Below are 17,543 nucleotides of genomic sequence, written 5' to 3' on the forward strand. Positions count from 1 at the left end.
ATTCACTTCTGTTGCTTAAGTTCTTATGAACAGTTTCAAAATGTCTCTTTACAGAAATCCTACAAACAACTGATTTGGAACATAAAATGAGTGTTGCTTTATTATCTTTCTTAATCATACCAAATTTTTCAGTTCAGTATTCTTTAAATTCTCTAATATCCTCTTCATTTGAATGTCTGTTTCTTTGCAGGTGGTTGACATTAAATTGATAACTTCCAATCCATATTTTAATGACTTAAGATTTGATTAAATCCAAATCCACATATATACACACTTTAGAAAATCAATAAATTCTTTACGAAACACAAAATATATAAAACGATGGCCAAGGAGTCATGCCACGTCTGGCAAATGATGCAACAACTGAATGGGACAAAACTTGTAATCAGTATATCGCAGAGGTAGATAGCTTGGAAATAGGATGTTTGTTTCATCTTCTACTTACTTATTATTACTAAAACAGTTGATAGTGTTTGATACCAAATAAAAATGCAATAAACACTCTACTTAATAAGATTGTATTCTTTTAAGTTAAAATATACAACTCAGTGAAGATGTTTGATATGTGTTTTATATTTATTTAATTAGTTTTTAAGGTGAGCTCTGGGTAGCATGCCAGAAAAAAAGTTGTGGGTGTGCATGCGTGCCAAGGGTTTTCCCACCCCTGTGCTAGGTTAATATAGTTTTTTCTTCCCCCTCCCTGCAAAATCTAATAAATATGCAGTTTTTTTCGACATGATTCATCAGCTGCTACAGTTTGCTTTCATTATTTTTATTTTTTTTATTCATTGCTGTTAGTACCATAACTGATGAGCCAGGTGTGAGCTTTATGTAAATTCTCAAATGTTAGTGTGCTAAGTCAAAAGTTTTTTTATTAGTTATCACAGGTAACACTAATTATCTGTTCAAGGCCAGCCTGCTTCAAAATCATTGTTCTTCTGATTAATTCTGACAGCACTATTTTAATAACTATGAAATAATGGGATTTTCATCCATATTTAATAGAAACAAACTACATGTTCCACTATTGCTGATAGCATCTTAAGGATGTTGGCTAGCTAGAGAAATGTACACAACTCTTAACTACAGCTTATTTTCTTGAAAATTATAACAATATGGGTTGCTCATGAAAATCACTTTGCATATCAGGTGCATGCTGTTCATTGTTGAAAATAGCTTTCATGTAGCTTCCAGTATAATATTCCACATCAGTGTATAAGAGACTTACAAAATCATGTACAGTGAGGTTCCTTTTCAAAGGTGCCATGACATAGGACTTCAAAAGATTCCTTGAAGATAACCTCCTGTTAAGGACCTTAAAGGTCCTTAACAGGAAGTTGTTTTCCAGGTATGTATGGCAGTGGAGGACCTGTCCATTTCATGCTGTTCTATAAATATCTGGGAAGTGAGGGCCATGTTATCTTTCTTTTCATTGTCACTCAGGCGTTTTTTATATGTATTTCAAAACATTTGGTTTGACTGATGTATGCTTTGCAACAAGAACACATAATCTTGTAAGCACCAGGTTGCTTTTCAGCAGGGATGTGGTCTTTTGGAAAAATGTAGCAATTTCTGTAAAATTTAAACCCGTTTGAAAGCAGTTCTAATGTTGACTTTTTTTTTTTTTTTTAAGATTGAATTGAATTCCTGTAGTAATAATTAGCAAAACATGTAAAAGTATATTTCTAGTAAATGAGTGAAAAATCCTCCTATTTTGTTATTACTTATTGACCTCTTAATTTTGCTCCTTAACTTCTCTACATACCTTTTTTTGGAAATCAATTCAAAAAAAGTTTCGAATCGTATTTTTAAAAAGATGTAGAGACCATTTTGTTATTCCAAATTTCTTAAAAATAAAGGAAAGTATACACTCTCATAAAGCCAGTGATATTTATGATAAATCAAGTTTTGATCTGGTACATGCTTAAGTTCAAACCAGCAGATCTTAACTATTCATTGAAGAAAAGCCTGTAATTTACACAGTACTTTGACTGATTCATTACATCCTAATATTAAGAATTTCATTAATGATATGCATTTAGAAAAATGCCAGCAAGTACAAAATTTTGCAAGGATGTTTCTCAAAAAATTTAACCAGTTGTACAAATTTTGTATGAAAGACTATAAATTTTTTTATATATATATATATATCATCATCATCAAATTCCTGCCATGTACCCTCAAGGGGTGTACAGGATATGACAGTACTACATGAAAAAATTACATCATTACTAACTTCCTATCTACAATTTTCCTCCAAATCAGTCTGTTACTTGTCAAGACTCCAACATTATCAGATCTTATATTTCTATCGTCTAAGGCACTTTGTACCGTATCAATCCACCTATATCTTGGTCTTCCTCTGGGTCATTTTCCTGCCAACCTGGCAGAGAACACTTGTTTTGCTAATCTTTCCTCTCCCATTCTATTTAAGTGACCATACCATCTGAGATTAGCTCTGCTAACGCATTCCTGGATGCTGACAATGTCAAGTTCTTTCCTAATATCCTCATTTTTAATATGATATTGCCATTGATGCCATCTGTTCACGCCGCTAATCTTTCTCAGGACTCTCATATCTGCAGTTTCTAGTCTTTGGTCAAGTGTTTTACTTCTGACCCAGCTCTCAGATCCATAAGTTAAAATTGGTTTGAACACAGTCTTGTATACAGCTAATTTAGTGTTCCGACTAATTTCTTTCTTATTCCATATGAATTTATTCAATTGACTTCCCACGATACCAGCTTTGCTGATTCTGTTGTCTATTTCTATATTTAGTTTACCATCTTCAGTAAAAATTGTGCCTAAGTAGCTGAAATGTTTTACTTGTTCCACAGGTTCTCCATTCACAACACAGTTGACATTTTCAATGATTCTGCCTATTTTCATTGTCTTTGTCTTTTTATTGCTGACCTTCATACCATATCTATTACAACAGCTATTCAATTTAGTCAGAGAATCTTGCAGACTTGTAGCGGATTTATTTAGAAGTATAACATCATCCGCATAAAGCAAAGAGCTGACATTAACATCTCCAATTTTGATATCAGGTTTAATACCACATTCCTTCATAATGTGATCCATATAGATAATGAATAACAGAGGGGATAATGTACATCCTTGTCTCACACCAGATTTAACATTAAACCATCTTCCTGTACTTCAATTCTAACTGCTGACTCACAACTCAAATAAAGACTAAGTATTGCTTGATATAATGCCCCATTGACACCATATAACTGCAGCGTATTGAATAGATTCTCTCTTGGCACCTTGTCATATGCCTTTTCCAAATCGACAAAACTTAAATACAGATCTTTGTTATATTCCCATGCTTTCTCGACTATTTGTCGTAAAGTGAAGATCTGATCCTGATATATATATATATATATATATATATATATATATATATATATAGTTTAATCCTTTATCCAAGTGTAAGCAAACAAAGTTTGCCCCAGTCCTGAAGATACTTCAGGCACAAACTATGTAGATTACAGAAATTGGTGGATAGGAGGAAAAGAGGAGATATGATAGACCGTCAAGTTAAGGGATTCTATCAGTTTAATATAGAAGGAATTATAAAAAGAGTGGATGTTAAGATGAGAAGAATGAGAGGCCATCTCTTCATAGATGTCTATAGGAAGTCAACCCTCATACAGGAAGATATCCCCATAATAACTCATGTCATTGTCTACAACAGAAGTTAGTGCTTATAAAGCAATGTTGAATATAAATGAGGGAAAATATGTTTACAGAAATCATGAAATAGATTGGTCATTCACTTCCATGCCATATCTAGAAGTCATGGCCTCTCAAAGCAACTTTAACAGTAACCAAGACTATCACACTCTGTGATATTTGGAAGTTGATACACTTGTCATATCAGACCTTCTTTATGATGGTAGGCCTTTGAATGCTATTTGCAACAATTAGCAGCTTACATCTGATTTTCATGAGTAATCTGTGTTGTTATAATTTTCAAAAAAAAAAAAAAAAAATTGGTGTTTTTTATACTTTTCTCTAACTAGCCAACTTCCAAAAGATATAGTTAGCAAAACATGTAGAAGTTTATTTGTTTCTTTTAAAAATATGAGTGAAAATCTTGGTGTTAATTATCATTATTAAAATAGTTTTGTTAGAATTACTCAGAAGAACAATGATTTCCAGGCAGGCTAGTATTTTACAGATACATTATGCTGCCTGTGACAACTAATAAGAAAAACAAAAATAGCTTTTGGCTGAGAATTTAGATAAAGCTTACACACCTTGCTCTCATCTGTTAGGTGAGACTGAGGGTTAAGCTGATATTTTACTTGGATTGACAGGCGATCTTAGTTGTTTGCTGATGATGCAAAGTTGGTGATTGCTATAAGGGGTGATGAGGATGTTATTTCCTTTCATGAAGATTTAAATAGAAGATTTAGACAGGAAAATTTAAATGGCTTGTTTAAATGAGTGAGATTGTAGTTTTAATGTTAATAAGTTAATATAAAGCTATGTAATGTGGAAGAGATTCATTATTTTTGGGGTATGATTGACATTGGCCTGAAGTTCATAGGGGAATATTGCTGCTGTGATATGGAGTAAACCGGAAAATAGAGATAAATTGTTGGGCTGCTAGTTCTAACTGTGTTCTGGAAGATTGGGAAGACAGTTCTGAGGCAAGTTACTAAGACAGTATAACTACTGAAATGTTTGTTGAAGAGAAGTTAGGAAATGCCAAATTCAGTGTAAAAGACATGATAGAGATATTGAATTGGTAAGAGAATTTTATCAGATTAATACAGAATTGATGTAGAGCAGATGACAGAAAAAAGATCATCCCTGGAAGTTTTTCATCTGCTCCACATAGATTCTGTATTAATATTTATAGTTAAATATTTATAGAGCAGTGGGTGAGTGGAATGCATTCTGAATGTTAGGAGTATGAATGTTTTAATGGTTGAGCATGATCAATACGTTGTTTACTGAGAGATCCTTCACAATAAGTTTTTTATTCCATGTAGGTTGTTATAATAACCATAACATTTGCTTTATGGCTTGTATATTGAGGGTTATTGTAATTCTTTTAAGAGAACTGTTTTTTAGTAAAAGCTTTCCTTAATGATAACAAATTATAGTACTTGTTTGTCTTGTAGTACATCCAGTTTACGAAGTATTCAGAGCCAACATCGCCTTCTTTCTGAAAGATTGCTTGAAAATATGGAAATTGAAGAAAGAGCTGCAGATCTTTCAGTGAAGTGAGTATACTAGTTACTTGAGTTAATATGATTCTGAGTATTCAAATTTTAAATAATTTTATTTAAAAAATCAGATTGAACAAAAGATATAAATGTTTCTTATTCTATATTAATTATGGATTATATAGTTAGAAGTGGTGTTCAGGGTTCTGCCTCCAGTTAGTGACAGCATTTATTGATTTACTGTACTGACTTGGAAAGTAGCTAAGTTTGTGGATCTTCCATTCAGAAGAGGTCACATGCTGAATTGCAAAGCAGGAAATTATGACAGACTGAGAATGTGCCATGTTCTATCCCATGGTGTCAGTTGTTTGCTAGATGGAAAGGATGTTGGCAGTGCATGGGAGCATTTAAAGAACACTTAAATGATGCAGTGTTTGGAATTTGTCTCTAGAGATTGAAGAATAAATGAGGTAGGAGTGAAATGTATGTATGTGCAGTCTTTATTAAGCAAGAAATTCTTAAGAAAAATGTGGAAGGAATACAATGTGCATAAGGGAGATGTTGGTTATGAAAGTTATGTAGAGCAGGCCAGAAGAGTTGCAAATGTTATATGGAAAGCTAAATCTGAGTATGAAAAGAAACTGGTTCTTCATTCTAAAGGCAACTCAAAAGCATTCTGTTTATGCTGTAAGTAAAAGAAAGAATGAGCCTTTACTGAATTCAGATGGTATGCAGAAGAGATTGATCAACTGATGAATGCCCACTCTGCTAAAAGCTATCATCCTGGTATGTACAACATTAAGCTCACTGCTACCACTTCACTGGATGAAGAAACTTGGGTGTATGAGGAGGAAGTGCTAGACCAGCGGAAGGTTTTTTGTGCGGTCCACAGTGTTCATTTTGTACAACAGAATTAGTATATTTTAATTAAAAATCTATTTTATGAATGTTGATTTTTACATGTGGATTTATTTGTGCAGGTTAAAAAATGAAAATATACCTAAATAATGGAAAATAAATTAATACTTTCTTATCAAAGAAAAGGAAAATATTCTTTATGGATCGAACCAAGTATTTGATTTACTATTTAATTGCTCATTGCTGCTTTAAATTTAGAAACTACATTGAAAAATATTATAATTAAATTATTTATTCAGTTTTTTTTACAGTAACACATTATCATACTTGTAAAACACAGGGGTGGCATGTCGCACGAAATTATATGATATTTTTAAATATTAAATAATAAAACAAAGATTTCCTCCTCCTTACAAAAACATATGTATAAAATCCAATAACATGCCTATTTCTTTAATCTTTTTAATTTAAAATATCTTCTTAGTGCAACTTTTGCTGTTGAACTTCTTGGGATAGTTTCTGAATATGCGGCGAATACGCCGTAATTTTCATTTTCAAACATGACGAAAGACTAGTGTTTTTTTAGTTGGTTTCTCAACTTACTTTTAATAAAATTCATGTTAGGAAATATTTGCTCAGAAATATGTCGATCCGAAAATCGATAGAAGTCCAAATCCTTGTGTTTTTAACTGAGTGTAAGTGTCCGGTAAACAATTCCATGTGTCAAATACAAGCTGATCTGGAGGAGTATTTGACACAATTCCATGTGTCAAATACTCCTCCAGATCAGCTTCAAGATTTCTAAATTTTGAATTTCACAAATCCTTGGTTTTCAGGTCCTCTAACTCGAGTTGAAATGCAGCCTCATCAATTCCAGCAAAAGGTGAAAAATTTAATTCGGCAGGATTAATTTCAAGTGGTTGCAATTAAAATGACATAGTTGCCTTGTTCTTTCTAACTCCTCAAATCTCCCATTAAATTCAGATCGCATATTTACCACAATTTCTTTGAAAAAGGTTAAATTTATGGAATTATTATCAGCTTGTTCTTGTTGATATTTCTTCAACAAAGAAAAATGTAATAATGTGCCTTTCTATAAATCTGTCGCAAACAAATATAGATTTTGTTCAAACAAAATCACTTCTAAAAGCAAAACTGCTGTATTTCCCTTTCCCTATAGTTTCTTATTTAGTACGTTTAAATGGGAAGTCATATCCACCATATAGTAGAATTTTTGTAACCAATGAGTATTTTCCAATGCATATTCAAGGTCTTTTTGTCTTAGAAACAACTTTAAATTATATAAATGACCAAATACGATTAGTTTAAACAGATTAATGAAACATAAAGTTCGATGCATGGAAAGAGAAAAAATGCAGAAAGGCCAAACTTTTGAACCACTAACGTTCCTTAAACGTTGCAGGGAATTCTCAATCATCCCAAAGTTTCTCGTAGTCAGAGGTCATATCAACTCTATATCAGCTAAAAAAATTTATCTACGCACTTCATTGGCGCTTGTAAGAGAAAGGATTCAACATACGAGATACGAACTAAAAAGTGATATTAATTGCTGCAAGTTATTTGATGACATTTCTAACAATTTAGAATATACCATATGGAATCAGTTAGATCAAATGATACAACGCAGTTATGAAAAAACTTTCAAACTTTATAAGGACAAACAAATTAGGAAATTCAATGAACTTTACAAGAAAAAATATCAGACACAAAACAACCTCCCGGACGACAAAGTGATTTTTAATTTGTCAAATCATAGTCTCACAAAAAATGAATCTGACACTCTCAAAAAAGACTTTGCGATTACGCCCAAACACATTCCTAAAATGGATTTCATGTGTGGAATTGAAAAAGGCCTATATCCACTACTGCAAAACGTAGCCAACACTATTAGATTCAAAAGTACGATAATCCTAGCCAAACAACCTATTCTCAATACGTCTCCGTATGATAGAAAGGCAATCCTCAACTTGAAGAAAAACAAAGATATCATTATTACAACGGCTGTTAAGGGAAATTCTACAGTTATCATTAACTCTAAAGATTATTATGATAAGTTAAACGTATTACTATCAGACAACCCCACCTATAAGATCCTAGACAGAGACCCCACAATAAAAAAATCATAATGAAACAAACCAACTAATCAGAAATTGTAACATTTGGCCAGAAGAAGTGAAGAGAACATTAAAATCCTCACATCCTATCATTCCAAGACTATATGGGACACCTAAAATACATAAACAGGATATACCTCTCCGTCCAATTGTTGATGGAAGATCATCACCTACCTACTTTTTGGCAAAGCATCCTGCAAACTTATTAAATAATAAAATAAGATCAACAGAATGCTATATCAAGAATAGTCAACATTTTTGTAAATAAACTCCAAGCCATTAAGATTGCACCAACAGACATGCTAGCCAGTCTAGATGTTGTATCCCTTTTCACCAGTGTACCAATAGAAGAGGTAATAAACATCATCCAAGATCTCTTTCCTCTAGACATTACACAGATGTTCAGACACTGCCTTCAATCTAATTTCTTCAAGGTTAACAATACCATATACCAACAATTAGAAGGCCTAGCAATGGGAAGCCCACTATCACCATCTTGTGCAGACCTTTTCATGGAAAAACTTGAAAAAGAAATTCTCTCCACAATCTCCCCTAGACCATCTACATGGTGGAGATATGTTGATGATATCTTCATTATATGGCAAGACAGCTTAGAAAATCTAAAATCGTTTGTGGATAAAATCAACTCAATACATGACAAGATAAAATTCACTCTGGAAGTGGGAAACGACAACCAACTGCATTTTTAGACATCTTGATAAAGAAACAATCAAATAGTGTCAAATTATCTATTTACAGAAAGCCCACAGATACTGGAAGATATCTTCATTATACTTCAAACCATCAGAAGACACACAAACTGAGCATTATCCACATGTTGAAATATAGGGCCAGAAAGTTTATATCAGAAGAGGAGGATACACAGACTGAACTCTCACTAATAGCCAACACATTATCACAAAATGGATATCCTCAAAACATCATCAAAAAATATCTATACAATGACAACCCCAGACAAGAAGAATCCCACCATCAGCACGTTTCTACTGTAGTGATACCTTTCATCAAGTCAATTTCTTATGAAATAGCCAGAATACTAAGAGCCTATAACATCAGAGTGGTCTTCAAACCAACCACCAGCATCAGACAAGTTTTAGGATCCCCAAAAGATAAGGCGCCTTTCTACAAATATCCAGGAGTATATTACATTCCTTGCTCCTGTGATCTTGCCTACATCGGACAAACTTCACGGAGTTTAGAAATCAGACAAAAAGAACATGTTGGTGATGTAAACCACAACAGAAGTATCTCTTCCGGCTTAGCACATCATTTCTGTACATCTAACCACACGATAGAGTGGCAAAACAGCTCCATGCCATATCTGGATGACGACTACAGACATCGTTTATTCAAGGAAGCCACAATAGTGTTAATAACTGGTGGAAACCTCAACAGAAATCAGGGTGCAATCCTAAACAGTTCGTGGAAAAACCTGATCCTCTCTCTAAATCAATCTGAACTACAGCTAGCCAGTAATCACATTACATATTTACAACAAACACGCATGCATGATAATGAATAAGAACAATAAGTCCTCTCTGTCACACGAACGTGCCTTAGCTACTAGTTGGTTTACATTTTTTATGTTCCTTTCAATGCATTTACTAGTTTTCATGTCTCCGTAAACACCTTGGAAAAAGCCAGACAGTTTGCTGGCGAAACTGGTAGGCCCTAATGTAGTTTTTTTTTTCATAAATGGTCAGTAATTAATAAGTTTTGTATTTGAAGCTTTTAAATCTCTCAGCAACTCTATAAATTCCCATGCATTTTCTCCTTCCAGTCTACTCTAATAATAAATCCATCATAATAATTATCTTTATTCAGTTGAACTAATTTTGCTTATTATTACAACCTCCATGAAGTCAATACTCATCTTGGGAGGTCTTACTCAATGAGCCATATCTTATCCTGAACCTTAAACTTATTCACTCTCCCAGCATCCACAACATATTCTGCCACTGCACTCTACTCACCCACCACCCTCCATGTAAAAAAATCTATTTCTTACTTCCCTCTTTGCCTCGCTTTTATGTGACTTCCAGGGGTGGCTTCTCATTTTTCTCCTGTCATCTTCTACTCTTTTTATAATCCTGTGTATTAATCTGGTACAATTTTCTGATTAAAAACTCTCACCAGTGTGTTTCCACATCATAATGAAAACTAGGCGACTAAATTTCAGTATAGTAGTCCATGTGCGATTTCACGAATACTTTATAGTGGTAACCACCTGCTTCTTAGTGTGTTTCTTATCATAGCAACTGTGAGCTGTGTAGTCTTTGTGCACTACAGGCATGTCTTCTAAACTTAAGTCCACTGCCTGTCAACAATCATCTGCAGATCTCTCTCTCTTTATATATCAGATCTCATAAGGCTTCAGTAAGATTATACATCTGGATTCTATGGGAATGATCCAAAAACAAGTGACCAAGATTATGGCAGGTCTGTGGAATGCTCTATGAGAATAGTTGCAATGCCTGTGGGCTTCAAAAACTAGCGGATTGATAAAAAGGGGATATACGATAGGTATATAAGTTATTAAATGGGTTATATAGGATTGACACCAAGACTTTTTTCCAGTACATAGCAGGAAGGGAGAGAATAAGGGATATTGTCCCTGGAAATTGTTTAAGAATGAGATTAGCAATGGTGTTAGAACAATAAATTTTACTTGGAAGATGATGAATAGCTGAAATAGTTTGATAGTGGTGGTCCCAATTACTTGGTCAGTGAAGTAATTAAAGGAGAGGTGTGATAGGTATCATGTGAACAATGCTTAAAGTGGGTTTCCCCATGAGCCTTTGACTCCATGGAGGTGCCTAAGAAATAATTTGTGATATACATATTGATTGATGGGCTTAGACTTGGAAAAATATAACTTTCAGACATGCTTCAGAATAATACTGGCTTCTTGCCTGTATCTGATGAAAACCAGCAGTTAAAAACAGTGCTGTTATTGTTGTCTGGAATTATGGCTGAAGCAATTAAGACGATGAGGCCACTATATTATGCATTTTTCAATTTCATGTGTTACCTGGTTGATTTGTCATTTGCAGGAGACAAAATCCATACCACCACTATATGAGACCAGCTACAATACAGCCTCTTTGAAGTTTACATCTTTTGAGTAGTGCAATGCAAAGGCAACTCTAGCCAGCCTTTACATAGATTTGTATACTTAACTTTTCAAGTTCATCAAATTCCTGATATATATATACACACTCTTGGGGGGGGGGGTATGCAGGATATTATAATACTGTATGAAAAGGTTATCATTACTAACTTCCTACTTTTTCTTTTCCTACAATTTGTCTCTTATCTGTCAAGACTCCAATATTATCAGATCTTATATTTCAGCCTTCTAAGGCACTTCTTACCATCCAGATGGGGGGAAAAAAAACAAAAAGCTTCTTTTGCTAACTTTCCTCTTCCATTCTGTTTAAGTGATCATACCTAAGATTAGCTCTGGTAACGTATTCTTGAATGCCAATGATGTCAAGTTCTTTCCTAATAGATTTATTATGATATTACCACTGATGCCATCTGTTCTCTCCTATAATCTTCCTCAGAACTCTCGTATGTGTGGTCTTCAGACTGATCAAGCATTTTATTTTTAACCAACCTCAGATTTGTAACTTTCAATTGGTTTGAAAACACTGTCTTGTATACAGCTGGTTTAGTGTTTTGATTGATTTCTTTCTTATTCCACATAAATTTACTCAGTCACTTCTGCCACACCAGATTTGCTAATTCTGTTGTCTATTTCCAACTTTAATTTGCCATTTTCACAAAAAATTGTGCCTAAATAGCTGAAATATTTAACTTGTTCTATAGGTTTTCCATTCAGGATGCAGTTAGTTTTCAGTGTTCTTGCCTATTTCATAGCAAGGATTCCTTAAGAGTACATCATCTGCATAAAGTCAAGAGCAGAACTGAATATCTCCAATTTTAATGTGACATTCATACTGTGATTTTTTTTTTACACACACACACATGCGAGAGTGGTCTGAAATGTTCTCGGCCTAACAATGAAAAAACGAATTTATGATTTCAAAATTATTTTTATTTTTCAAAATAATCTCCCTTAAGACTAATACATTTATTCTGGCACTTCTATTGTCCATTATCCCGTCCCTTTAGTGGTGCTCAGTAAGATCTGCAAAACCTCTACAGCTGTAATCACCTCTTGATTTGAAGAAAAACGCTGACCAGCGAGGAAGAGTTTTAGTTTTGGGAAGAGATGGAAGTCAGAAGGAGTGAGATCTGGGGAATAGGGTGGATGATCCAATAATTCATAGTGCAGATCCCTTAATTTTCCAATTGCCAAAACACCTTTGTGGGCAGGTGCATTGTCCTGATGAAAGATGATTTTTGTTCTGCAAACAGGTTTTTGCTCGTGAATTTTTTTCGTCTAGTCTGGTTAAAAGATTGGAATAATATTTCCTGGTTATTATTTTATCCTTTTCAAGATGATTAATAAACAAAATGCCTTTAGCATCCCAAAACACTGATGCCATGACCTTTCCTGATGATGGGAACCAACTTTGTCTTCTTTGGCGCTGAACAACTGGCTTCTGTCCACTGTTTTGACTGCTGTTTGGATTCTGGTGTGTAATGGTGAATCCAAGTCTCATCCATAGTAATAAATCAATGCACAAAATTAGTTTTATTCTTGTTAAAACGCTCCAAGCACTGTTCAGAGATTTTCATACGAATGCGTTTTTGATCTGCTGTGAGCAAGCGCTCCACCCATCTTGTGCAAAGCTTTTTCATTTTCAATTATTCATGCAAAATATATCTTGCATGTTCTTTTGAAATGCCTATAGTCTCGGCAATTTCATGCATTTTGACTCGCCGGTCATAGAATACCATATTGTGAACTTGATCAATGATTTCTGGTGTTGTTACACTTTTTGTACGTTCTTCACGTGGATCATCTTCAAGGCTACAGCCACGTTTAAATTCATTGGGCCATTTCTTACTTGTCAAAAACGAAGGAGAAGAGTGTCCATAAACTTTTATGAACTTTGAATGAATTTCTTTTGCTGTTAACATTTTTTTACAAAGAATTTTATAACAGCACAGTACTCAATTTTATCCATTTCAAGGGATACAGACAACACTTTTGCTTCAGACAGCTGTATAAAACAAACTACTTGATAGAACAACTTGCAATTTCACATGGATGCTTATGACAGATGTATGTACAAACTTGGGGGGAAAAAAATCTTGCCGATAGTGCTGTCATCTATGGTTGAAGCTGAGAACTTTTCAGACCACCCTTGTGTGTGTAGATAGATATGAATAACAATAGAGATAATGTATCATGCACTTAATTTAACATCAAACCATCTTTCTGTACCTCCTTCAGTTTTGACCACTGACTTACAACTCAGCAGTCATATATAAACTGTGTATTGCTTGATATACCATATCATCATTAACAACCATGGGTCCAATGCCTGTAGGTGTCTGCTGCCATCTTGATATGATTCTTCTATTGCATTTTATTTTGTGCAAGATGACTCGGTTTGTGTATAGAGTTTCCGCACCATTTGACGATGTTATCGCCCCATTCTCTGTTTGGTCTTCCTCTTTTGTTCTTTCCCTCAATTATTCCAAACAGCAACGTTATTAGTTTTCGCTCGTCATTCATTCTACATATATGGCCAAATAGATGTAGTTTCCTTTTGATTATTTTCTGGATCAGATTTTCTTTTGGTTGTATTTGTCTGTAGATTTCCTCATTGTTCACTTTCTGTATCCAGCATATTCTCAAGATCTTTCTATAGCACTTTCTCTCAAATGCCAATATCCTCCTTTCAGATTCTCTCGGGAGTACCCAGGCCTCGCATCCATAGAGCATGCTGCTGAAGATATAGGTTTCTACAATGTGTAGTTTAGTTTGCATCTTTATAGCTCAGCTCTTCCATATTTTGTCCATAGCTTTTAAAATAGTTGTTGCTCTGGCTATTCTAATTTTTATCTCTTTTTTGGGGTCCAAGTCATGTGGCATCCAAGATATGTGAAGTGTTTCACATTTTCCAGTTGAAATCTGTCTATCATAACTTTGTTCAGTAACCCCTGTTGTCCGAATATCATTGTTTTAGTTTTTCAAAGTTGATATTTTGTCCATATCTTTTTCCTTCTGTGTATAGTGTTTGCAATGTCTGTTCCAGCCTTGCTGCATCTTCTTCAATCAGGACGATGTCATCTGCAAAGCAGAGGTAGTTTATTCTCATGCCATTTATTGAAATGTCTCCTTCTTTAATCTTATCTAGTGTTCTTCCCAGATGTGTGATGAAGATGATTGGTGATATTGGGTCCCCTTGTCTTGTGCCAAACCAATCTCTAGTGTCGCCTGATATACCATATGACTGTTGCATTTTGAACAACTTTTCTCTTGGCACCTTGTCATATGCCTTTTCCAGATCCACAAAACTTAAATGCAGATCCTTGTTATATTCCCATGATTTTTCAATCATTTGTCTTAGATATTTATCAGGATCAGATTTTACCCTTATTTAGCCTGGACCCAGCTTGTTCTTCAATGTTTCCTGTTTCCTTCTTTATGGGAAATTCATCCACAAGAGTTGTGGATGAGTTTCCACAACTATTATTATATATATTATATTATTATTATAGTCAACCTATAATACACCAGTACCACTAATGGGTAGTACAATTTACCTTGAAAAGCTGTGGGTTGCATTCCTTGGGAAATGCATGTTAAACTGTTCCAGAGGGCAGCAGTGGATGGGATGAACAAAGAGGAGGAGAAATTTGTTCTGAGAGTTTGGGGTTTCACTGTGAATGAGTGACTGTTAGTTGCTGCATGCATTGAACAGATTTTACAGAGAGTGGGCATATTATTGATGCTAATTATGCTGAACAGAGGCTATAGAAGATGCAAGCAGTGGAAACCAAGCACCTATGGGGAAAGTGAGTGAAGTGTATTAGTGAGAGAGGGGTCATCAATCAGTCAGACTACCCTTTTCTGTACAGAGTCCAGTATCTTTAGGGAGCTGTTGGTGAATCACTCCAGATGTGATACCAATATTCACTGGTTGGACCGATCTGTGATTTGTGTAAAGTTAGTTTGGAGTTCAGGCATGTGAGTGAAAAAGAAAACCTAATTTTTTTGGAGGCAGAAGAGGAAATATTTGTGCCAAGAGAGATTTGTTATTTTATTCTAAAAAGATAAATCTCATCATACTAAGGATTTGGATGTTGTAAAAAAGTGAGGCTGAAAGAGATTTCTTTTTTGTGTGAAATAAGGCAGAGTTGCTGCATGAATCCATGGAGCATTGTCCTTATAGACAATGTTCTATGTTGGATTCTTCTACTGTACCAGACTTTCATTTTTTTTTCAATAATATTGGAGTCTGCATTTTCATCTCTAATCTGCTCAAATTTGATTGTTTTTTTAAAATGCTTGTTATGCACTTTCTTTTGAACATGATATTCAGTTATCCTGCTCAAAAGTAAATGGTGATCTTCTTGTTTCATACCCTTTGTATACTCTTGTCTTGAATCAGCATAAGGATATTGCTAATTCAAGATTTTGTGGTTCTCACCTATGGAAGGTTATTGGTAAACCTATAGTGCATTTGTACCATGGTTGGGCTAAGGATTTTTTTTTCCATTTTTTTTTCAATTATATATATATATATATATATATATATATATATATATATATATATATTGTAAATTTTTTATGTATTTTTACATAGTCAGGAAACCCTGCTCTAGAGACCAAACATGGAACTTTATGAACCTGCTTCGGGCCTCCAATAAGTGGGGCAGTGGCCTTCTTGGGCAATGATATTCATCTCCCACTAAAGACAATCGCAAACCATCCATCCACAAACAAGACAATCCATTTGTGTGGCAGGATTTGAAGTTGCAACCTGTTGGTTGGAAAAGGGGGGAGGGTGCTGACCACTCAGCCAGCCATAGTCAGTAGGACTCTTTTTTTTTGTCTTCTTTCCATGTGAAGTTGCTGCAAATTTATGTTGGATTATATTAGTTATGACTAGTCCATTTCCTTAACAGAATTCCTGCAGGTACTTAATATTATTATTAGCTTTGCTCTTTTTGTCAAATTATCTCAAAACGTTTCTACCATGTCTGGTAATCTCTCCCTGCCTTGCTATTTGGATCTCCAACAAGGACTGAATTTTTCTTTTTCTTTGGTTCATCTGCCTTCTCTAATTACTTTAAAAAAAGAAAATCCTTCTCTTCATCCTTAGAACTGTCTTTGGATGGAACCATAGGCACATAACTCTCATTGTCCAATTATCCATTCTGATATTTGCCCACCTCACTCTACTTGCTAATGCCTGCAATTCAAGATTTTCTTTTTATTTAATGTTGAATACTGTAGTGGTCTCACTACCTCTTCTTTTCCCTGATCATTATTACCTGAATATAACATCTTATGTTTGTTACATAGGACATCTCACTTGTTTTTGTCTTTTCTGTTTCAGCAACACCTATTTGCTTTATCTGATTCTTCTACTGTATCATTCTTTTCTGTTGATGCTTTTCATGTTACTGTCTATCTTGAACTCTGCTAATTTTTAGTTGTTTCTTTTTAGTAGCTAACTTGTGCTGTTCATTCTAGCTCTCTGACAAAAACAGCAGGGACCTTCTTTAGCCAGATGATTAGCCCAGTGAGCATGAAATATGCTGTGCCATGATTTTATTCTGATTTAAGCCAATAAGAATACAGTTTGAAGATAAATCTTAAATTGTCAGCCTTTCCCCATTTGTTCAGTATCCATATCTACTAATTGTGTGCACTACGGATTTTTTTTTCAATTATATATATATATATATATATATTGTAAATTTTTATGTATTTTTACAGTCAGGAAACCCAGCTCTAGAGACCAAACATGGAACTTTTTGAAGCTGTTTCAGGCCTCCAATAAGTGGGGCAGTGGTCTCACTTGGCAATGAAATTCATCTCTCACTAAAGACAATTACAAACAATCCATTCCTGCAGCAGGATTTGAACCTGTGACCTATTGGTTGGAAAGGGGGGGGTATGCTGACCGCTCAGCCAGCCATAGTCAGTAGGACTTTTTTTTTTGTCTTCTTTCCATGTGAAATTGCTGCAAATTTATGTTGGAATATATTAGTAATGACTAGTCCATTTCCTTAACAGAATTCCTGCAGGTACATAATATTATTATTAGCTTTGTTCTTTTTGTCATATGGGAAGATGAAGATTAGACATTAGATCAGAAACCCTGGTCAGTTCTTTGCATTCATAAAAGCTATGTGGCAGTTTTCTCCCTATGCTTTGTTTTCATTTCTTACTACAATATGCAAATATTGA

General features: G+C 34.5%; 2 protein-coding genes across 4 annotated transcripts in view; one reads left to right on the top strand and one right to left on the bottom strand.

The window, feature by feature from the left end:
* Positions 1–17,543, top strand: part of LOC150099711 (uncharacterized) — a 346,327-nt gene that overhangs the window by 296,232 nt on the left and 32,552 nt on the right. For all 3 annotated transcript variants that reach the window (XM_090403848.1, XM_090403847.1, XM_090403849.1), the window contains one exon: positions 5,142–5,243. In XM_090403848.1, coding sequence (XP_090259974.1) covers positions 5,142–5,243 — 102 coding nt within the window. The remainder of the gene's footprint in view (positions 1–5,141; positions 5,244–17,543) is intronic.
* The window catches only part of LOC150099712 (uncharacterized), a 140,510-nt gene that overhangs the window by 2,245 nt on the left and 120,722 nt on the right, over positions 1–17,543 (bottom strand). The gene's annotated exons all lie outside the window — the stretch shown is intronic.

This window comes from Typopeltis vanoorti, chromosome 14 (assembly GCF_054136105.1).
Source record: "Typopeltis vanoorti isolate ZY-2024b chromosome 14, IOZ_Tvanoo_1.0, whole genome shotgun sequence".
NCBI classification, from domain to species: Eukaryota; Metazoa; Arthropoda; class Arachnida; order Uropygi; family Thelyphonidae; genus Typopeltis; species Typopeltis vanoorti.